General features: G+C 38.6%; 1 protein-coding gene across 7 annotated transcripts; it reads left to right on the top strand.

The window, feature by feature from the left end:
- Positions 1–29: 29 nt before the first annotated feature.
- On the top strand, positions 30–24173 carry Dyb (Dystrobrevin). 7 transcript variants are annotated; one of them, XR_016270620.1, is made up of 10 exons: positions 30–686; positions 17724–18080; positions 18158–18243; positions 18326–19125; positions 19191–19827; positions 20784–20891; positions 21325–21381; positions 21645–22021; positions 22655–22698; positions 23173–24173. XR_016270620.1 is itself a non-coding variant. In XM_089472004.1 (10 exons), exons 2-10 carry the CDS (start codon positions 17743–17745, stop codon positions 23236–23238), a joined length of 2424 nt encoding a protein of 807 aa, XP_089328130.1. In that variant the 5' UTR covers positions 30–686; positions 17724–17742; the 3' UTR covers positions 23239–24173. The 7 variants fall into 7 exon arrangements, 5 of the variants coding, with proteins under 5 accessions (XP_089328130.1, XP_017868122.1, XP_017868123.1 ...); XM_089472004.1 differs by having other exon boundaries at positions 21645–21932; XR_016270621.1 differs by lacking the exon at positions 30–686 and adding an exon at positions 17559–17581.
- Positions 24174–24183: the final 10 nt, after the last annotated feature.

Here is a 24183-nt window from a genome sequence, read left to right as displayed (position 1 = left end):
GTGAACTGTTGCTAGATTCTGGCGCATCTCTCGCGCTGGTCACATTGGCCAGTCGGTGGTTGAAAGTAGAGTCAAGTGCAGTAGCGGGCGTCGTGTATTTAGCCGCTGCGTAAACAAAATTATTGTTAATAACATAAAAAGTCCTCAGCAGCCAACTAATATATTTACTTCATTCATAAAGAACGAAACGTTCGTGTGTGCTAAACTACTGTTATTCATACACAAACACAAGTGCAAATAAAAATTATTTTAAAAACTCAGCCAGCTTACGAAGCTGTGTTTGTTGGGCTCCCGCGAGTGTGTGTGCGTTTTATTGTTTATGTGTGTGCGTGCGTGCGTTTGTGTATGTGCGTCTCGGGCAGCGTAAAAGCGAAGTCGAAGATAGCCCGAATAACAGAGAAACAGAAGTTGTTGTATATCTGTCTGTCAACATATTTCGCAAGCCCAAAGTCAGCAATCTCCAGAGTGCTAAAGGGCGAAGCAGGTGAAAAAATTCAATTAAAAAGAAAACAACCGTTAAGCAGAGCTGTCGCAGCTCAATATTCAACGGTACTTTAGTGCTACCAAAGGGCAAAAGTGCAAAACTCGAACAAACTGTCACAGGTCAAAAGTGACGCATAGTCAACGCCAGCCAACAGCCAACAGCCAACAGCCAAGTAGCCAATTACAAAAATAAAACAAAAAAGGTAAACAAATTGCATTTCAAACGCCACACAAATTGTGTTTTTCTTTTTAACAAACGCTTCGCAAATTTGTTTCATTCATAAAAACACGATGCGATGCATCGCAACGTAGCAGCTGGCACCCTTCCCCGTCCTCCTTTGGGCGCTTTTGTCGAGGGGAGTGGGGCGTGAGGAAAAGCCTTTTACTCTTGTGCGAAAAAGGGGGCAAGCAGGAGGTAAAGTGTCCCACACACTCAACCTCTGCTCTCCTCACCTTCTCGCTCGATCTAAAATGTGTGTGACAGTCTACCTCCTCTCGGCTTTCCCTGTCTCCGCATATTAAGAGCTCGTTTACACATTTTTGTGGTTGTTTTGGTTTTTATTGTGCTTTATTTGTTTTCTGTTACTGTAAATCAAACGCTTGCAATTCATTCAATTCATTTGCATGCATCGCTAATTCCCCTTCTCTCGCACCATTTGCTTCCCCCTAATTTTATTTTTTGTTTTTAATCTATTTTTGAGGTATTTTGCAATTAAATGAGTTTTTTATGGCCATTTTTTTTTAGCTGTTGTCATTTGTTGTTTGCTTTAGTTTTTTTCTTAAATAATTTTTGTTTGCCTCCAGTGCATTAGATCAGATATGCTCAGAATTATAATTCAGGGCATGCAATGTTTTGAAATTTAAATTAAATTAATTTAAAATATTTAAATTAAAAGTTAAAAAATATCAAATTAAAAATAAAAATTTTAGAAATAGTTAGTAAAAAATAATAACAATAATAAAAGTTAATAATTGGAAGTTATTTATGCTTGTAAACCATAAATTCTATTTTTACTAAAATTTTATAATTGTAAAATACAACAAATTTAGGAAGTATTTTACTTCTTTAAAGTAAAACCATTTTATATTATAGTAGCTCCAATTTATAGACAAATCTTTTAGAATCTTCGAGATTTCGTGAATTCCAGAATTCGAAAGCTAAATTAATTATAACAAAGACATTGTGTTCAGCTTTGCGCTAAAAACAGCTCTGACAAAAGCTCTTACTCACCGTTTACCGTACGTACATTAAATACAGTTCCAATTTGCTTTTATTTTCTATTAATTGGTATGAAATCATAGCATACCCTATATAGGTAGATGATGATCTGTTCTTCGATTCTTACATCAGCCAAAAAAGTAATTTAGTCTTGAATTGTTTTCTTTATAATATATATAAACATATAAAGATGATGGTATCATAAATAATACATACATATGTTTCTATACCTAAAACCTAATCAGTTAATCACAACTTTACTTTCATACATAATAATCCATATTATCCCAACTCTCTTTTGATAGTTGAGAACTTCGTGAAGTTAATCAATGAACAAATTGATGACACTCTGATTCGAACAGTCATGCCAAAAAGCATTGAAAAAATAATAAATAAATAAACGAAAGCAAAGCAAAATAAATAAATAAATAAATACGTATGTATATAAAAAAAAAAAAAAAAAAAACAATCAAAATAACTCGGTGACATCATTTTGACTAATCGCCAATTTTAGCATTTGAAAAACGGCGACTGCGGCTGCTTCTGCTGCTGCGGCTGCGGCTGCGACAGCGACCCATCCCACTAACCGGTGGGAGCGAATGCCAAGCGGTAGCTATGGTGTCTGCTGCTCTTTATGCTGTTTCTTCTTCCACTGGGTGCTATGCCCGCTAATCGACCACATAGGCAGACATGGGTCGAGTCAGATCTCGTTAATATTCAAGCAGGTGTCTAGCCCAGCAGCAGCAGCAGCAGCAGAGACAATAGGCAGAAGCAGAGCCCAAATCAGAATCAAAGTCAGAGTCATAGCCGAGGCGAGTCGAGTCTACACGAGCCGAGTCGAGCCTAGCCGAACCCAGTCAAGCTGAGTTCACAGCTTTGTGATCCAGTTGATGTAATTCTATTTGTGTTTGTACACTCTTTTATGTGTGTAAGCTGCCGGTCAGAGAGAGCATGGCAGAGGGCAGAGGCAGAATCAAAGCAGAGACAAAGTCACAGCCGAACCAGAGTCAAACGAGCCGAGCCTAAATGAACCGAGTCAAGCCTTGCCGAATAAGCTGAAGCCGAGCTCCTGTTTAGCCAATAGCTTTGCGATCCAGTTGCTGTAATTGTATTGTATTTGTATTAGTGCATTCTCTACTCTCTCAATTTGTGTATGAGAGCGCACAGGGCATAGGGCATTGGCAGAGCCCGAGGCAAAGGCAGCGGTAAAGCCGAGCCGTTTCGGATCAAGCTGAGTTATTATAACAAGAGCTCTGCAATTCGTTCAATGCTTTCGCATATGTGTTGGTTGGTAGTCTAGAGCTATTTATACGCTCTTCTCTCTTTCTATCACACTCTGCCTAAGCCGCAGCAGCACCCGCAGCTGAGCTTAAGCTGAGCCCAAACGGAGCCGAGTCGTACCAAGTTGACTAAGCTTTTTATGCGAATACCTATGCAGATCATTTGCTGTATGTTTATGCGTATTAGTAGTCCGTGTGGTGCTGCCCTGCCGCTATCTCACTCTCTCTCTTGCGCGCTACTCAAACGCCTTGTGCTGTGAATTGATAATGAAAAATTTCACTTTCAGCTCAAAATTGTTATTGAATGATTTGCATATTCTGAGCAGCAAGTGTGATAATATAATTAAAATGGGCGTAAAGATGATATTTAAGCTTTGTCTATATAAATATAAAGGTTTAGATAAATTATCAAATATTTTCTACAATAATTTCGATTAAATTTCTGTTTTTAAGTCCTTGATATCCTTAAAGTTTAACAAATTGTTTGAGAAACTGTAATTTCTGCAAATAGTAACTAGAAAAGGAAATGAAACAAGCAGCTTTAATGCAATTGAGTTTATCTTTATACATAAACATCAGCATTATATATATATATCGCTAAAATAGCAAAGCAGTGGCTTTCCGCTTGAGTAGCTGACAATCTGGTTAAGTCAGCTTTAATGGCATCAGGTACGCTTCGCTATACATGATTGATTCTCTGGGAATTGAGACCACTCACAAAGAGGCAGCAGAGCTAGAGAGAGTGAGGCAAGGAGAAAGAGTGGGAGCGGGAGGGGGTTGTGGCTTAAATACGGTTACGGCATAAGCGATTAATTTTATTGCATTGCTCGCTCTTCTCTATAAACTAATTAAAGCCATATTTCAATTGAAACTGCCAACACCTCTAGCCAAAAGCAACAAAAACAACAACTCAGCACTCAGTCTGAGCGACCCAACCAAGCCAGGCACAACATAAAAGCAACTTCAAAGCAATTGTTGAATTGCCCTAGCGCCTGGCTCAGCCTCGTCTACTACGAAAAAAGGGTTAATTGTTTGACCCTTTGGCCCCCATTCTATTATACCCTGTGCACATTGAATGTGTTCAGTATGGAGTATATGTAAAATGTACAAAGGTATCTGACAAGTGCTTAGAATTTTAATAATTGATAGATATAGTAAATATGAATTACATAATCTGATGTGAAATGAATTTCAGATAATATTCAAGAATATTTGCTGTGTGATATCTGAAGAATAGCTAAGAATTTTAGATTAGAAATATGTATAAATACAACAAATATTCTTTTGCATAGCTAGCATCAGATTAATGTTTAATAGTATTTATAAATATATAGATAATTTAATATACTTTAAAAATGGTTTATTTTTCTGTTTTTTTTTTTTTCAAGTTTGCATATAGATACATAAACTTAGGGTATTTTACTAGCTGGTCACTTTAAAGTTTATCTTTCAGAAATGCAGTTAAATTGAGTTAATTTAGCGCCTCCACAGGGTATTTTCATTGTCAGGCATTTATTTAACCACAGCTCTACAGCTTATGTTTAACTCAGTCCCTCTCCCTCCCTCTTACTGTCTCTCTTCCTCAGTCTAGTGTCATCTCTCCACCTTTTTGTCTATGGCCATTGGGCTTTCGTTTGTTTTTGGCGACTTCGCCTGTTGGCCAATCTTCTTCTTCGTCTCCTTGCTTTTTAAGCTTTTCATGAGATTTTTCAATTTTTCCACCGCATAAATAAATTTCATGCTTTTGTCTTGAATTTTCACGGACTCTTTGTTTTTAAGCACAATGGCTTGGCGCTTCAGCGTTTGTTTATTATTATGGTTGTTGTTGCCCTCAGTTGTTGTTGTTGTGGGTGCGCTCCCAATTACCAAGTGTGTGTTTGTGTGTGTGTGGGTGCGTGCGTGCGGCCTGCGCTTCATTTTCTATGTCACGCCTCATTTAGCTTTCCACCGAGCTACTGAACCGAACTGCACTAACATTTTCTGCCTGCCACGCCCACCTTAGCATAACCCTACCGCCGCGACGCGTCGCACCCCCAACGTGTCACAAGGCACAAGAAATATGTGGAGCATGTTCTTTACATTTTATTTTTTATTTATTCTTGGTACTTAGTTGCCTCTTGGCCAGATTTCCAAATGCACAATTTTCCGAAGTTTGTTTTGCCAGTTGCGCTTTGTCGGCACTTCTTCTTCTTCTGCCTCTTCTTTGGTTTGTTTATACATCTGTGAACTAGATCAGAAGACAGTATTGCGGTCAGCTGTGCACAGGCGGGCTGACTTTCTTCTATTTCATATCAAACTTCAATTAGTTGACAACATGTTGACAGTTGGTTGGGTGCTCTGACAGCGGTAAGATGTTGATTGAGTTAGACTGGAATGGTTATACTTTCATGTTGTACTATATGTGCAGGTTTTTGTGTGAGGAGAAAAGTTCTTTAATAAAAAAATATTTTCCATTAAGTAGAAGTTCATGAAATAACTCATCATACACGGCTTATATATATTTCGTATCTCAATTTGTAGTACTTCTCTTCTCTATATACTTGAATTCTTTTATTCCTCCGGAGCTATTCTATTCTATTCTTTTAACGCTTCTACTTTGTTCTCTCTTTTCTACATTTCCTCTTTGTCGTTTCTACTTATCTTTTCTGTTCTTTAAACTCCCCATTATTGTTGACTTCCATTCGCTTCCCTTTTCTGCTTTTCTCTCTTTCTCTTATCGAGTTTTGTCTCTTTTCCTTCTTCTACAATAATTGGAGATCTAAGAAACTTCTTTTAAACAATTGCCTGCCAATTGAATTTTTATTAGGATTTGAATTACCTAAAATTACCTTTGCCTTAATTAGCTGGTGAAATATTTTCAAAGATTTGATAAATGTTTGCACAGATGTTTTTACAGCAAACACGCTAAAGATAAATCGATCGGTTCTGTAAACAATGCATAAAGCTTAAGTCATAAACAATTTTCTTCTTCTTGCTCTGCTACGCTTTGTTTTGGTTTGTTTATAATCTAATAATGTTTACAAAATGAGCTTTTCCGGTTTAAATCGCAAACCGATTTCCTTTATGCTGTCTGTTTGCCTGCCAAATGCGAATTGCAAATAATTCTCGACAGGTAATTGAATTAAATAACTGTAATTGGGCTAACAGTTATGCATAACAGAACAGAAACAACCTTGCATTTAATGCGTATTGATTGGCTTTTGCTCTTGACATGGGCAGATATATATGTACATATATATCTGGGAGATATATGTATGTATATATAAATATATATGCATATTGCACTTTCTGTTTGTCAAGTCTGACAGTCGCATTTTAAATCCCATTATGCATTTATGCAAAAAACACGACAGAATGTTGAGGTTTGCGAAAAAGGGCGACAACGGCTGTAGGCGACTGCCAGATGCTCTGTATAAATAACTGAAGCATTTGGAATGAAAATGGTTGAGCGATTTTTGGGCTAACACAAAAAAGAAACAAACACTTAAGTAAGATTGTTTTAAATTAAATTTTAGCATAGGAAATAAATAATAATAATTAAATAAAAATTAAATAAATATTTTTTTTTGCCACTTTTATTTTTATGACTCATTAATTTTCAAGTATTATTAGATAGCATATACACAATCTATCTAGCTTCAAGAAGAATCTTGTATACTCTCTACTTCACGCTGCTTACAGGGTATACAAACTGCAGGCATTGGTAATCAAATATGCAGGAATTCGGCTTGCCCTTCTTGAAAAGTATTATGAATTTGTTACGAGGCCTGTGAGGCAGAGAAGAAGACATCGAAGGCAAAAGACATTGCAAATTTAAGCTTGAATAGCTATACTCACTATGGAAGCTAATAGATTAATGTCTTCCCGGTTGGTGAAAATACCAGCTTTCTCTATCTTAACCTATATTCCTTCTTTGGGCGTCTGTTAGGGTATATAAATGTCATCATACCCTAGTTCTCTGTAAGGAATGAGTCAGCTTTGACGAATTATATATTTAGGGTATTATTTGGTCTATGTAGGGCATATTGTTTCTTATATAAGAATATTATATATAAATGACTTGGGCTATACCGCCTATTTTTAATTCATTTGGGGTATAATGCAGTGTGCATTCAAGCTTTATATCCATCATTCTTTCTCATATAGCAAGAATCAGCTTAGCCACTTAATCTCTCCTTTTATTGTTCGTTTAGGGTATGTGAATAGTCACTATGTTTTTCCCTTTTTCAATTTAACTGGCGCTCAGTCGTAACGCCCCATTCGCTTAGCTTTGCTTCTTCAACTGCTGCTTCTTTTGCCTCTTCTTTCGTCTTCTTCTCCATTGTCACATTCCAGCCCGCATTGATTCGATTTTGTGTTGACTGTCGCAATCACCTGATTTGTGGCAACACCTTTGCCACGCCTCTGTGGCTCAGTTGACAAGCCCTTAAAGAGAAAATAGCTTTTATTCGGCGGAATTATGCAATTTTCAGCGTTTTTCTTTTTCGCTTTTATTGCCTGCTAAATTTAGTTTCTTATCGGCTGCTGCAGATTCTTATCATTCGCGACTTGATAAATCGCGTCGACAAAGCAACAGCAGCAACAATAACAACAACGACAGCAGCAACAACAACATTTCTGTTCACAGTTGAGCTGGGGGCTTTCCTAATGTAACGTCAAATGAGAAAAGCGGCCCACGCTTTTCAGTATAAAATGTAAAAGAAATTTATATAAATATATAGATATATATGCATGTATATGATGTATATAGCGCACACATACATATATATTGTGTCTTGTCTTCCATGTCGCAAGCCACTTGGCACTCGTCAGCGCGTGGGACGCTGTCTGCGATTGCAGTTCTCAACTTCATATAAATATATATAGAGCATAAACCTATATATATGTACATATGGACATTTATTATACACATATATATTGTACGTTTGTAAGCTTTAGCTGTTTATGTAGCGCCGCGAGTTATTTGCTCCACAAAAGTCAAAAACAATCGCACATTTCTGTGGTTTTTCCATACCCTAAATACATTGCAAATGTGCATCTGGGGTATATTGTTTCAGCAGTACTATTACCCCAGCTATTATTATTATTACCAGCTATTCATCTCGGCACAATTAAGAGCTGGAGGCTTTTGGCTTCATATATAGATCGATTTGATTACAAATTGTTAGTCACTTAACTAGGTATATAGATCACCATAAAGTTTACTCAGACAGCTAATAGCTTACTATATTTAAGTAACATTCACATTTCCTAGTCGAGCACTGCTGACACTTTGATAAGAACTTAGTTTGAGTGTGTTTGATTATTAAATATCCAATAATTGATTATCAATTATTGTTACCAATAGATAAGATATACGTAGTCAAAAGATTAGACATATTTGTTTGGTATATGTAGTACATATATATTTATATATATATTTATATATCTACTATAAACAACCAAAACTTTAAAATAATTTCTTCATTGCCTTTTTTATTCATTTCTTTGAAAGCCTGTGTTGCTGATAAAATATTTGATTTATTGAGCAATTGATATACAATTTTATAGATAACACTCATAGCTCTACATATGCTATAAAGCATAGTTTGAATTTCGATTGAATACTATTGATTTTATATAAATTTTATATAAAGTCTGCCTTCCAAAATATAATTTAAAGCACCTCCAGATGGTTCACCCCAATTCCTATGGTTTTCCCTCTGTGTGTGCCTCACTACATCCATTGATTTTCTCACTTCAAACACTTTCTAAATTTACATGGTATCCATGTAAAATTATTTGCAAATTTTCACTTGTTTTTTTTTTTTTTTTTAGAGTATTGTTGCAAAATGCTTTTGCATGCTTTGCCATTGAGGTTGGCCGAACAATTTTCGACTTGTTTAAACAATTAGCTTTGGCTTAGCAAATTCAATTTACATATGAGGGATGTAACATAATAAAGAAAATCAATTAGGACTCAGATCAAAGGAAAATCAATGGCAAGAAATAGCTGTAGGTTACAAAGAAGATATAAGATTTGATCTGTGACTGACTGCAGGATGCTTGCTCAGAAATAAATAATTAGTATTTAAACATTTAGAGTATTATAAATAAATATAAGTTCCTTTAGTTAACACCTATATACTCCCCTTTCGCTTTCATGTATAAGCATATATGTCATATATTGTTTTATTTCCTGATTTATGCTGAGTCAACTTTATGATAATCTATTTTTTTCTCTCTCAAAAGTGTCTGGCTAGTCATAGAATTATTTTAGATATTTTTTTGATAGGGTAAAGACTTATAAATCATAATATTAAAGAAAAACTTGTTATATATGAACAAATTGAATACTTAAGCTTAAGATTTATTAATTATATAGTTTCTTCCGAAGAAACGTAATGGATATATATAGAGAGAATTGCATCAACTGTGATTTACAAGCAAAAGAGAACTTTAGACTAATACGTGAAGAACTTAACTAAAATATATTTTAACAAAATAATACTTATTTTATTTTCTTTAAGCTTTGTAGTTTAATGTAAACTGCTATAATATCAGGTTTTAGCATGAAGCGAAATGTGAACTTTTTTTCTTTTTAGCTATTTAGCACGTAGTACGTGTCATCCGATTGTAATACATATATTCATATAAAAATAGGCGTGACGAATACTAACAGCAGCAACAACAACAATAACAACAATTATTATAGTATTAACAAATATTTGAGAACTCAAATAATTATTCAAGTGGGCTAATTTTAAAATGCTGATCAATGCTGATCGGTAAAGCTAATAGATTTAATTAATATACTTGTTCATTAAGTGCTCTGGGTATATTGGCATTTGTGTAATGCACATAGATTAGCGGTGCTTGACATTTGACCTTTGACTCGTGAAGCGTTGAGCTGTGGAATACGCCCACTGAAGGTGTGAAAATTGGGTATTAGTATATCTATTAAAGCTGTAGAGCTCTATCGAAGTTGGGGACTTTCGTGTGTCTATATGGGTATATGCATATAGAATAAGTAAATGAATGGGATGGGGTATTGCTTATGTGACTTAAGGGATGGGTATCTTTATAATACTCGGATTTTCGTATGGATAAAGATTTGATAAGCTCTGCTTCTTCTCTTTCTTTCTCTGTCTCTATCCCTCTCTCTTCTAGACAAGTTTGAAACTCAACTAAATATATATATTGATATATAAATTCATATTTCGCACATATGAGTATATCGCCTTTTAGAGTTTTGAACTATGAGCGCGTATGCTGCAGTCGATTTCACCCAGCTGCACAATACTTATTTGCTTTTCTTTCTTGATTATTTTGAAAAATTTGTTGTTTATTTGAGAACTTGTCACACCTTAGTTAGATGTCTCTATATGGCTATAGATGTAGATACAGATGCAGATACAGATATCTGTAGATGGATTGCACTTATATAGTAATTATATATACATTTACACTGACGTCACTTGCTTGGCATTTGCATTTGCATATTATGAATAATTTGTAACTGAGCCCAGACTTTGAGTGATTTGTGTGTGGGCGTTAAGCGAGCTGTTTTTCGAGCAGGTGTCAACCTCTAAATCAACCTGGCTCACTCGTTGCGACACATTAACGCGAGTCAATCAGCAGGAAAGGGCAGCAGCAGGTGGAAAGCTATAATGAAATATGGTACTGTTTAATAGCGGTACGAGTGAAAATTGTAAAATGAAATGTAACTGAAAGGTGGGAATAGAGCTTGAAAATAGGGAAAAATTATAAAGTAAATAGATTTTAATTTAACAGAAATGAAATACAAAATATCAATACATGAAGACTAAAAATCTATAAAATATTTTAAATAATATGAAATTGTAGAATCAACATTAAAAATATAGGTTTTGATTTTAATTCTAATGTAGGGATTTTAATAGAGGTATGCTTCATAAATAAGTGATTAAGCATTATGAAACTTTATTTCTGTTGCTCAATGTCAACTGTAACTCTGAGGGAATATCATATATATTCATTTTTAAAAAGTCTCTAAGTCCATGCTAAGCTATAACGAGATTTTAAGAATCTGTTGTATGTTTTAATGGACTTTTAATTTTTGCCTTATGTTTTGCTTACACCATAAATCCTTTTTCTCTTTTTTCATGATGTTGTTATAACAAAATCTGTTTGGTTGATTTAATGCGCTGTTTTATGCACACTTTGAAGTGTTCAAGCCGCAAAAGAATACCTTATATAGAGTCTATATGTATACTATGTATAAAGCGCCCTCTGTCGGTCCACTTGAGCAACACTCGGTTAATCCTTGGTCGTGTGCACGGCTCGTCTCTAATGGTACTTTTTGTGGGTGCAGCTGACGGAATGGAATGCGCATTTTCCATTATCCAAACGCCAGAGTTAACTTGCACTCTAAGTAGCACGAAGCCAGCTCCGCGCCCCCTCGACGCCCTCCACGCGGCAGCTGTCCGTCCCTTGGTGATGTTCCCATTTCTCTGCATAATTACAGAACCGCCTGTTTCATACCGGAGGGCGATGTGGTGGCGGTGCTGGCGGTGGTGGTGGTGGTGGTCTGTGCACTTGATGTGTTGTGATGGAGGACGATGACGTGCTTTGGCATCTCTAACTGGCACAGCATTTCCTGCTTCCAGTTGTTGTTGCTGCCTGGTCCACCTTCCTGTTCTGTGCTCCTGCCTGCGTGCCTATTCCATCAGCTTCCTCGCTTTGCCTTCCTGCCTTTTCTCTGTCTCTCTCTCTCTCTCTCTCTCTCTTGCTAAACTTTGTGCTCACTTCCTACTTTTTCTTCTGCTGCTGCTGCTCTTCCTCTTGTTGTTGTGCTGGTTTTTGTTGCTGTTCATGAACTAATTTCATTTTGGCTTCTCATAATTAAGCACTTGCGGCGCTGCCACGCCCCCCATTTTCAATCAATTAGTTCTCGTGCTTACCTGCTTTAAAAAGGTTTCTCTAGCAGCATCTAAAGAGTTTTGCACAATTTTCACAGTCTGTTTTTCTTTCTCAATCAAATGCAATTGGTTTTCGTCAGATGAAAAGCTATTTTCCTGTTGCCTTGGCTGTAGCTCCATCTGCAGCTGAAAATTTCAGCTGGCTTCGACCAAGAGAAACGAGACAAAAGGTTATTGTACGGCTTGCCGATTTTAGATTATCATTCCAGCTTGACATGCAATGTTGATTGTTGTTTCGTGTAGCTGCTGTTGCTGTTAATACCCTAGATGTTTGAGAGTTGCTGGGGTATGCTAAGAATATATAAGAAAGTGGAAAGGAGGGGAGAAAGAAAGTGTCCTTCTATAATCGATATATATCGATAAGTGCACATGATTATTTTCAAATAATTCTTCCTCTTTGTTTAACTCAACTCTCTCTCACTCGCCCTCTTTCTCTCTCTTTGTATATCTTTGCATCCAAGAAAATCCCTTAAAGAGCTAATTACTTCCTCCAATTACTTACTATATCCAAAAGACAACTCATAAATGCCTTATCTAGGGTATCTAAACTCCGATACAATCACGCTCAACTTTAACTTGAACTAACTCTTATCTATAGCATATTTCATGCCGTTTGTTCTTCTGTTCCTGTTTGCTGTGGTCGCATTTTTCATGCCCGAATGGAAAAAAGGTGAATTAACACGAAATAAAACGGAACGATTTCCCCTCGACGGACTTGTCTGGAATTCGAAATGCAGAGTTCTGCATTATGTGTCAGTTATCAAAGCAGTTGTTGTTGTTGTCTTTGATTTGACAAGGCACGCGAACTGCAGCAGGCAGTTGGGACTTTCAGCAGGATTTCGTTACGGAAATATACCAACACCTTCCTCTTCTCACTCTCTTTTGTTTTAGCTGTCGCAAAGTTTTTTCTTTCTGTGTTTTATTTTGGTAAATCTTTTGAAAGTGCCCGGGATCCTTGTTTGCTGTGTGCCCGGCGCTTAAGAACGTTTTTGCCGAGTTGCCTTTCATCACTGGCAACTGCAAGTTTTGCTCCTTCCTTTCTTGCTCTCGCTCTGCTTCCATTGCTTTCTGCACTTCTTCCTTGGCGTAAATTGAGCATCAAGAAGAAAGCTGGAAGGAAAAGTTATGCCATAAGTAGCTTAAGTTCAGTTCACCTGGGTCTTTTCTGTTTGCTGTGAGTGTTGCATAATGTGAATAGAAAGGGAAACAGAGTTGAGGTCTAGCGGGTGATGGATGAGTGCGCCTATAGCCCTTCTCTCTATATTATAGCTATTATAGAATGCAATAGCTATAATATAGAGAAAGAGGTATCTGAAAAGTGATACATCGGAAGTCCTATGCCTTTATAGGGCCTATAGAACCTACCAAACTTAGTGTCTTTGCCTCGGTTGTCTGGCTAATACCTATCGATTTATATCACCTATAGCAGTTTATTTATGGCTAAGCAAAGAATGGGTATTCAACTTATCAAAATTCTCATATTATACCTTTATGACTTAGAAGTCTCGAGATATGCCAATTGGAAATGAGATATTATATTTTTATAATCAACAATAAATTTACTCTTTATAGCTTTCCCATATATCTTACATAGTTTATCACTCAGCTAATATGCCCTCTTTCAGTATTTCTTCGCTTTTTCAACGTGTGGGAAATTGCTTTTAACTATTTTCTTAACTATTTGCTATTTGAGCTGTTGTCGTCGCACTCATGACATTCATTAGGGAACCTTGCTTTGACCTATATACGCCCTGTCCTGTGACATATAGTTGCCCCGTAGCCCTCCTCGATATCTGACCCGATTGTGTGGCTCGTTCATGTTCAACATGCAGCTGGCATTTGATGATGAGCAAAGTTTCAGCATTTGCTTTAATCAAAGTTTTGTGACGCAGCGCAGAAAACTTTGCATGGGATAAGTTTTCCATTAAACATTGAGGGAAACACGCGTAATTCATGTTTATTTATATTTATTCATGTTCTACAATATTTACGCTGTGGTTGTTAAGCAACCAACTCGACTCGAACTGCGCCATGAATATGAAATGTATAACAGGAACCGAACTGAGCCGGACTGAGCTAAACTTTAACTGCAGCATTTGCTGCAATCCAAACGTTTAGCCATTTGCAATTCCATGAAAAATGTGTTAACGCTTTCCCGAAGCATTTTTCTGTTGGCCCAAAATCTCGGGGGCTGATGATACAAAATGCCAACGAACAAACAAGCGAACGGTGGTCAGCCTTGTGGGCGACCCCAAAACTCAGTTCAGCTCGACAAGCTGCAGGCAGGCAGGACAGGCACCAAACAGATTGCTGCACAGTGGGGCAGAGCAACAAAATGGAAACTATAACACATCAGAGATGGGAGATGGGAGATAGATGAGAGGAGATAGGAGATAGGAGATAGGAGAAGGCAAATGGATATGAGGGATATAAGATAGTTTTAGGCGAAGGTGTAACATAGAGCATGAAACAAGGGCTATGGGATATGGGATATGGGATATGGGATATGGGATATGGGATATGGGATATGGGATATGGGATATGGGATATGGGATATGGGATATGGGATATGGGATATGGGATATGGGATATGGGACAAGGGATATGGGACATAGTACATCGGATATTGGACATGGGAAAACAAAATGGAAGATATCAGATATAGTCATAATGTCTAATAATATATTTATATATTCATAATTTATGATAATATTATCATAATTTATATATATACCTTTAACAATGTATTTTCCACTTTCCGTTCAAGTTTTTAAGTGTTTATATCCTCATTCCATCCACTGTTTCGACCCGATTGAACCACTGTCTAGGCCACTTGAAGCACACGCACACATAAGGAGAGAGAGAGAGAGAAAGAGCGAAAGAGACAAATGTTGAATGTCGTCGCTTTGGGGCAAGCACAATCGCATGCGTCTCCCCTGCTGCAGCTACTCGTTTGCCTCCTTCAACTGCTGCCCCCTCTGCAGCTGCAATGCGTCTTCATAGCCTCGTTGCCAAACTCGAATAATTCAGGCAGGACTCGCTGCATACTTTTGTGCGCAAATGTTTACACAGCTCAGAGCGGCGCGTCCTTCGTACGGTTTGGGCAAGATGCAGGCAGCCATATATATGTATATATCTATGTATATATCTATACATGTCTCCATGTTATTTAGCTGGCCCACATCTGTGCGGGCAAACGGTATGTGCATATTTATATAAATGTACAAACGTTTGTCCTGGCAGCTCTTGTCGCTCCATTTCGCTTAGAGTCCAGCACAAGGAGCAGAAGCTGGAGCAGGAGCAGAAGCAGGAGCCAGAGCATATGAGTCATCATTGCTCAGCCTCATCAAGGTTCTCATTTACAGGGAGCGGAGGTTACTCGAAATTGAATTCCACTTTGGACAACAAGATTGGCTGCCATCCTTGGCTAGCTGTCCGCTGTCCTGTGTCCTGCCTTATGTCCTGTCATCTGGGGTTTTGTGTGCGCTTCAACAAATATGGTATATATATAAGTCGGATAGCAGCGGCATTTAAATGAAGAGAAATCCTGTTTTTAAATGTCCTTGTATTTCGTTACTCATCGTGCTCCTGCTGCTCACACTCCTGTCACATGTTATTTCCGCCACGTTTCAGTGTGCCGCGCTGTCTATCTCGACTCTTGCCGCCGCCATCCTGAATGCGTCATCACGTTCGGGCCGCACTCATCTACAGCAAATTGGAAGCTGACGAGCAGCGGCACAGTGGTTTGACAGCATATGAATTGGGTTTTGTGAGAAGCGCAAAGAGAGGCGGCATTCAAGAGAGTGAGAAACTATAAAAGGTAAATGGAGACGAACGAGTGGAAGAATAAATAAGATAAACACTGAGCCTGAGAGAACAATGTGGCTCAACTAAGAATATTTGAGAATCGCTTAGAGAGGCAACTCCACAAAGGGGGAACGCATAAGGAAGCTCATGGGAAAGTATGTAAATTGCATCGCTGACTCACTGTGCGCTCGTTTTGAATTGTCGCTGACGGCCGGGAAACATGAGTTATGTTCGCACACTCATTCAGCAGGATAATATCCTGCTACTCAGCCTGATGTGTGAATATCACAAAAAAGGCAGCAACAACACGAACAACATAATAAATGGCAGACACTTTGGGGCGACAACTGCTGCGCTGCTGCACAAAGGGTGCAGCAGTCCCAACTGGGAGCAAAGGCCCAGAACAAACTGCAGTGGAAAGGGACTGAGGGACAGACAGATAGACCGAGAGAGAGAGGGAGAGAGAAAGAGAGAGTGAGAGGGAGCAGCATTCACCATCCAATTGGACTTCATTTCCCCTTGCTCTTAGGCGCTTCGATTAATTGGTATTGCAAAGAGGATTACAAATGATTTAATAAAATTTGCTTATCAACGCGCTTTGTAGTCGCGCTCACTTTTTTTTTTTAGCTCGTAAAGGATCATGAATGGAGAAGAGAACTGAGGGGGCTGCTTTGGATTGCTCACTTGCACTTCCGCTGGCAACTGGGGAGATTGCCTCCGCCAGACAGACGCTGTGGCTGCTGCCGCTGCTGCTGCCTCCTGACAATGGAATATGTTATAAAAAAAGAGAAAATAGTAAAAAAAAAAATATAAGCATTGTTGGCAGGATAACAGCAGACAGCAGCGGAAGTGGGTTAGAGAATGGGGGGCTGGAGGTCCTGGTTAGGCGGCTGGCAGCTGTTGTTGGCCTGGCTGCTCCTTTTGCCAATCGCTTTGGCATTTGCGTTGCGACTGATGTTTATGGCACAGCAAGAGCGCGAAATAGGCGAACAGGCACGACTAGCAGATACTCTGTAATACGGGGGAAAGTCGAGCAGTGTCTTTAACTAGGTAGAGTTTCTCTATTTGGGCCTGTGTGTGTGAGAGAGAGACAAGATGGATATACGGACGGACAAACGCTCCGAGTGGTATGAACAGACGGGTAGACGAGCAGATTGTGAGATATACAGATGGACAGATCAAATAGAAGAGTAAGCGGACACAGACAGAGCTGGAGTTAAAGAAAGAAAGAGAGGAGAAGGGTTAGGCTTACGGACATTGCGACAGACTGGATCGTTTCCCCTACTTACTATCATATAGAGATCCATTTACGTCTTCTACTGTGTGTTATATATACTCTTACAAAACCAATATATCCTCTCCAATCATTTGCAAGTGGAACAACAGGGTATTCTGAAAAAAACAGAATGAGCTGATGATGTTCGCGACGCGACGCGACGCTGTGCTTTGTCGCTTTCTCTGCCATCCTTTGCCAGCTGATGACCCAGTTATGCGACTCTAAGCATTATTATTTATGCGTTAATTAAATATTCCGTGTACACATGTTTCTAAGCACCCAGGGCATGTTTACAGGGCGCATATTAAGTTGTAAGCGGGACATCTCTCTCTCTCTCTCTCTCTGCTTCTTCTGCTGCCATAAAATACATTACGCACATAAATAAATGTATGGCTACATACCATGTGTGTGTGTGTGTGTGTGGACTAGTTCATAAAATGATTCAATTTATGAGAATTCTGAAAGTGCGTGGCTATATTTATTTTACTGTCATAATCATCTAAATAATGTTTAGGGATTAAAACGAAAGCAGAAAGTTAAAGGTCGAAATAGAGAATGAAATATATAAAATAAATAAGTAAGTAACGGACTAAGAGTTTTTTCTCTGCGCAGGGTTCGGGGTTCTCCCTGTCGATCTCTTTATACTAAAGCTACACTCACTCTTAATCTCAACCCTATATCACCCAGACTTTTCTCATATTACTTTCTTTTCTTTCCAGAGCTGATCTCAGTTGAATCATGATGGAGCTGGAGCCTCGCGTGGCTATATTGCAGGATCTGCGGCTACAGACCTTCGACTCGATACGCTTCGCGTCGTACCGCACGGCGTCCAAATTGCGCTACATACAGAAATCGACAAACTTACATTTGGTGGACATATGGAACGTGATCGAGGCATTCCGAGAGAACGGCCTGAACACACTGGAGCCGCAAAGTGATGTGAGCGTGGCTCGACTGGAGACCTTGGTCTCGTCGCTATATCATAATTTGAACAAGCGCCTGCCCACGGCACAGCAGGTGCCAGTGGACTCCAAGGCGGGTCTCTTGCTCAATTGGCTGCTGGCTGCCTATAGCAGGTGAGTGAGCGGAGTGGAATGCCATAAGTGGAAGACTCAACTAATCTCCTAATCTCCTTATCTCTAATCTCTTGCAGCGACAACTCTGGCAAAATACGCGTGTTTTCCATTAAGGTAGCGCTGGCTACCATGTGCTCGGGCAAGCTGGTGGATAAGCTCAGATGTGAGTAGCTCTTGTTTTTCTATAGAAATCGAACTTATATTCTCCCTCTCTCTCTCTCTCTCTCTCTCCCCGTCTGAATCAGACATCTTCTCACAGATTTCGGATGGCGCTGGCCAGCTGGTCGCCTGGAAGCTGGGCGAGTTTTTGCGTGAGGTTTTGGCTTTGCCAGCGGCCGTTTACGAATCACCGACATTTCATTACAAGGATGGGCTGGAGGAGGAGATCTTTCCGGCTGAGAATAAGGTCACCGTGAATGATTTCATGGCAACACTTATGTCCGAACCGGGTCCATCGTGTCTCGTTTGGTTGCCGCTGTTGCATCGGCTGGCAACCGTTGAGACAATTGTGCATCCGACGATCTGTTCTGTTTGCCACAAGGAAAACTTTACCGGATTCCGTTATCGTTGTCAGCGGTGCCACGCCTACCAATTGTGCCAGGAGTGCTTTTGGCATGGCAAGACATCGTTGAACCATCAAAACGATCACGAGGTGAAAGAGTACTCGAGCTATAAGTCGCCAAGCAAACAGATCGGACACTCGCTGCGCAAAAGTTTTCGCTGTGTGCCCGAGAAGACGACGCAAGTGTTGCCACGATTCCCCGACCAGCCCGAAAAGACACTCAATCTATCGCACATTGTGCCCCCATCGCCGTTGCCCTCACACAATGGCTTCTCCGATCCGGCGTTGGGTCACTTGCATGGACCCGGTCCCGGACCGGGCCATCATCCTGGCATCTTTGATCGTTCCAGCACGCTGGATTCGCGTGCCACCGGCCGTAGTCTGGACACGACAATGTCACGTGTGGCCGCCGCCTCGGCCAATGATGAGGAGCATCGTCTAATCGCACGCTATGCAGCGCGCTTAGCCCAGGAGAATCGAGCGGTGAGACCCTGCAGACTCCTCCACCTGGACTTATCTTAATGCTAACCTTGATTTTCTTTTTGTAGCCCTCGAATATGCCGAATGCGGAGAGCATCACGCCCATTGGCACAGACAATTCGCGTGCACAGCGCGAGCTGATCGCGCAGCTGGAGTCGAAGAACAAGGAGATCATGCGAGAAATCGCGCGCCTGCGTCGCCAGCAGGAGACTGAGCAAATGGCGCCAGAGAATCCGGCGCTGATCAATGAGCTGCGCGCGCTGAGGCAGCGCAAGGGCGAGCTGGAGGGGCATTTGGGCGCGCTGCAGGATTCGCGGCGACAATTGATGGAACAGCTGGAGGGTCTGATGCGCATGCTCAAGAATCAACAGACTGCCTCGCCACGTTCCACGCCCAATTCGAGTCCACGCTCAGGTAAATCGCCACCGATGCCAGGTGGCGGCGGGGCGGCAGGTGCGGCCACAGCGGCTGCTGGTGGTGGAGCCCTGAGCGCTTTGCATGCTCAACAGCTACAGCAGCTGCAACAGCATCCCATGCTGCGTTCCACACAGCAACAGTTGCTGCAGCAGCAGCAGCAACAGCAGCAACAACAACAGCAGCAGCAACAAAATCAATCTTCCGCCAGCTTCAGTCAGAGCCAAATGGAGCAGCTCAATCAGATTAGCAGCGATATGCGCAGCGCCTTTGCCGCCAATGGCAGTGCAAGTGAGTATTTAGACCTTAAGGGCTTTACAGGGATTACTCTCCTAAATGGAGCTGGATATTGGGCTCTGGGTTCTTCTTCAACTCGTTTAGGTTGGCTGAAACACATTCGATTGCTAGGTTAAACTCAGTTCTCTCTCTTTGTCTCTCTCTCGCTGTCTCTCACACACACTATATATAGATATGATATAAGTTAACTTCACACACAGGGAATTAAAATCTCTCTCTCTCTCACAATTGCCACACACATACACCTACACATATACTCACTGACCAAATGATCCACTAGCCCACTTATTCACTGAGCCACTGTCTACACACATACCTTTGAGCTGCGTATGTTTGTGTGTCACGAAGATGCTATATTTGCTTTCAATTTCTGAAAATTATCGATAAATTGTTGTAGTTCATAAGGCAGGATTAAAGCACTAACCATGTTCTATGGTTAGTGATAATAATCTATATATCGATAAATATTCAAAATAGGTAGAATAACTTGAATTGAAGGTCATCGATGTCGAACCGTGTATATCGATAACGATTATTGATAACCTGCCTTGAAATTAAAAATATAAATAATTATATGGACTTGCCACTCTAAATAATAATAATCTATACATATCGATATGCATTGAATATATCGATAAACCGATATCAGTATATATAATTTGTGGTAGAGAATATGGATAATTTTAAAAACTTGTCGTTATAAAGAATATTTTGCTATGTATTTACGTAAACACATACATATGTATATATAATATAGATCTAAATATAAAATTTCGATAACACACTCAATAGCGTTTCGTGACACGCGCCTATTTGTTTCTGATGCCAGTTGTATACGATTATAGTTCACCCAATATTAAATATGTCTACAAATATCTCTCGCTTTAAATATATGTATGTATGTATGCCCACGATATATGTATATACATATATATTGTATGGCTTCACAGCCCCGTCGCCCATATTGAATGCCAATCCAATAGCCGATGCGGAGCTCAACGAAGCTGCCGACAACATAACATCGGCCATTTCAACGATGGTCAGCGATCTAAATGCAGGTAATTCTGAGCAGTTCCTAAAAACCAAAGAACATCTGAAATTCCCAATTCGAAAAGCCAAAATCGAACAAATCGAAAATTGATATTTTGCTCGAAACACCTATTCGCTGTCGCGCCCTCTCGCTCTGCTTTAGCTGCTGCTGCTCCTAGTTGCTTGATATATGACATAGTATATATAGCTTATGAATATCCTGTTTTATCACCTGCAATTTGCACCTGGCTTTTAGAGCTGCTTTCGTTTGTTTTCTTTTGGCACTGCATTTTGGCTCGAGCACCCAGGCTTCTAGGCACTGATTGAATGTTCTCTATCTCTGTCTCACATAAACACACTCTCTCTCCCTCTATTTCTTTATCTCTATCTCTGTCTGTGCTTTACTGTGTGTTCTCTGTGTGTTGCTTTCTTTTGCGTTTGTCCTTGCTGTATTTGCTCCAGGACAATCGAACAACGTCGTCGGCTCCTTGCCGCAAACGCGTTTCATTTTGCCTTTGGGTAAGTTTTCCGAAAAGAAACATCGTCGAGTTCGAACTGCGCGTACAGCGTTGCCACCCAGTTTTCTTTACTTTACGTTTGTTTTATTGTTTCATATTCTTTTCGTATTCTTGTTTTTTTTTTATAGATTATTTCCCCAATAGACGGCATAAGAAAAAATGCTGCAAATGTTGAGTTGAGTTTTTTCTTTTTAATTTTGATTTCGTTTTTTATATATACCTATATATAACTCCAATCGTAAACAAAACAAACCCAATTTGAAGAATATCGACACATCGAGGGTCGCGAATCGGCAGCTAATTCGTCCATCAATTGCGATTGCGATTGCGATTGTCAGAGTTACGAGCAGATTTTTGGCAATGAGCACGAGGATGTGGAATGTGAGGGCGCTGCCTCGGCGTTGACCACGCCCCTTTATACAGATCCCTTCGATGGGGATGTAGCGCTCGATGAAGCGCAATTTGAATTGAATCGTCTGCTCGCGTATCGTCATCATCCCGAATTGTTTATCGATGATCAGGAGGCGGGGTTTCCGGCCCTCCATGAGATCGGTGAGACAATCGATGAGCTGCAATTGATAATGCACGCTTACATTATGAAATATAGTTTGAATATATAAAAGACAAAAACAATTCTTCAGGTAATATATATATATATGTATCTGATATATATGTATCTAATGATATGCTATAGAAATCATATATACCTTATGCCTAATGCCTCGTTAGTTTTACCGTTCATTTCGATTGTAATTTCATCTGCATCAACTTTCTGGATTTCCAAATGGAGTTTATTTCCTGTATAATAAACCTAAACCATTCAATATGATATACCAATGGAAGTGGGGTAGTCGAAAAAGGGGACTAGTTGTATTATGTTTCATCTGAAGTTATTCTATAATGATGTTATTTATCTGAAATCCCTTTTTGACTACGCCGCTGTCTGCCTTGTCTCGCGTCTAGCCTTCATTTTGCACTCAAGTCGTCTCATATATACTATATATAAATACCTGTATCTGAAGTTCTCTTTCTCTCGTTCAGCCTCCCTTCTCTCTCTCTCTATCTCCCCTTCTCTCGTTCTCCTGTTCGTTCATTTGGCATTCCACTCTCCACTCTCGAATCAGTTCATTGTGGCACATATCAGAGTTTCACTGTATTTAGCTAAAATATCTATAGAATTTACCGAAGACATGTGCTAAAAGGTTGATTAGCTTAGGCTTAGTTATTGGAATATATAAAACTGATACTCATGCAATTTGCACACACACTTTCAGATTTCGATGAGAACCAAACATATAATCCCGAATGGAATGAAAAGGTAAAGGATTTCGATATAGAAATCCTGCTAGAAACAGTTTCTTCTTTGTTTACATATATATAAAAAATATCCTTTTTTGTTTCGACATGCACTCAAAATATGATCAATCATATTTAAATATGTATTATTGTTGATGTTATTGATGTATGTAGCTTGTGTAAAACATGATATAAACTCGATATATATATAATTTTTTTCACTTTCTTTTATATTTTGGTATTGCATGCTAAAGCTTTAGAGTTATGGGTAGCTATATAATTATTGATATCCAAAATATATAATATATTTTTATATCCTGAACCCATTGGAAAAAGAATTACAGATATAATATCACAATCTGAATTCATCTAGAACAAAAGTTGAATTTGAAAATTATTAGAATACAGCTCTGGGCTGGGTTCAGGATATTTCCTAGTCAAGTATTACCAATCAAATAAATGTTCTAATAATTTAATTTCTTTGCTATTTTTTCAGGCAAATGCGAATAGCCAATGGCAGGAGCAATTTGCACAATGGAGTCTCAATTCACAAAATAACTAAATGGATTCTAACTGGGCATATGCATATACATATATAGAACTCTATATATAGTTATACTTAGGCTCTCGCTTAGCTTTTTAAAGAAAAAAGAACTTAAATCTTATGTTTGATCTAGAGCAATTTATTTATTGACTAACTTAGTCTATATACTATCTTATTATAATTTATAAAACATCTTATATACGTACACTTGAAGTCTCTTGAATCTCTAAATTATTTTTTGGATTACTTTGCTTTTGCTACAGAAGTTTTTCAATTTTGTTAAATGCGATTTTTTTTTGCACACTTGAAGTTGTGCAAACTTTTTAAACAAATGGAAAATCAAATATACATACAAAATACTAAATAGAAATTTATGTACTTAGAACTTAGAAATTGTTGAGCAGAAAAGAAAAACAAAACAAAACAAAAAACATAAAATCAAATTCTAAATGCTGATTCCTTCAGCAGTACAATAAATTATTTAAAAACAGACACTTTGATATACGATATAATAATTAAATAAAGTATGCAATCTATATATACCTATATACATACATCTTTGAGCTGGAAGAAGTTAAAGAGAAACTAGAGAACTTTCCAAAGTTTATACATTTAATATTTTGGATATAATGTATTTTATGTTATATACATACAAAAAAGCTGAGTTTTATTTAACAAAACAACAAAACAAAAAAAGGTTAAGGTATCCATTGTTATGTCGATACTATTTAAATTATATATCAATTTATATTATGCATTCATATAAACAAAAACAAAACATGTTATTACATATAATCGCAAGGCAAATGAAGAACAAAATAAGATGAAAAAAAAAAACAACAAAATCAGACATTTATATAAATTATACATAATTAACCACAGAATAATGGAGAATATTACAAAAGAAATGAAAAAGTAAATAAAAATACATTTTAAACAATTCTAAATCAAAAGCTGTTTTAC

This window comes from Drosophila arizonae, chromosome 5, assembly GCF_054131065.1.
Source record: "Drosophila arizonae isolate 15081-1271.41 chromosome 5, UAZ_ARI_1.0, whole genome shotgun sequence".
NCBI lineage: Eukaryota > Metazoa > Arthropoda > Insecta > Diptera > Drosophilidae > Drosophila > Drosophila arizonae.
The sequence above is the reverse complement of the archived record's forward strand: the minus strand, read 5'-3'. Positions and strand labels throughout refer to the sequence as shown.

Excerpts from the sequence above, each read along its gene's own strand:
- Dyb (XM_089472004.1), top strand. The coding sequence starts at position 17,743 with ATGATGGAGCTGGAGCCTCGCGTGGCTATATTGCAGGATCTGCGGCTA. Across the intron at positions 18,081-18,157 it reads CTGCTGGCTGCCTATAGCAG|CGACAACTCTGGCAAAATAC; the intron begins GTGAGTGAGCGG and ends AATCTCTTGCAG. Across the intron at positions 19,828-20,783 it reads TGCCGCCAATGGCAGTGCAA|CCCCGTCGCCCATATTGAAT; the intron begins GTGAGTATTTAG and ends ATGGCTTCACAG.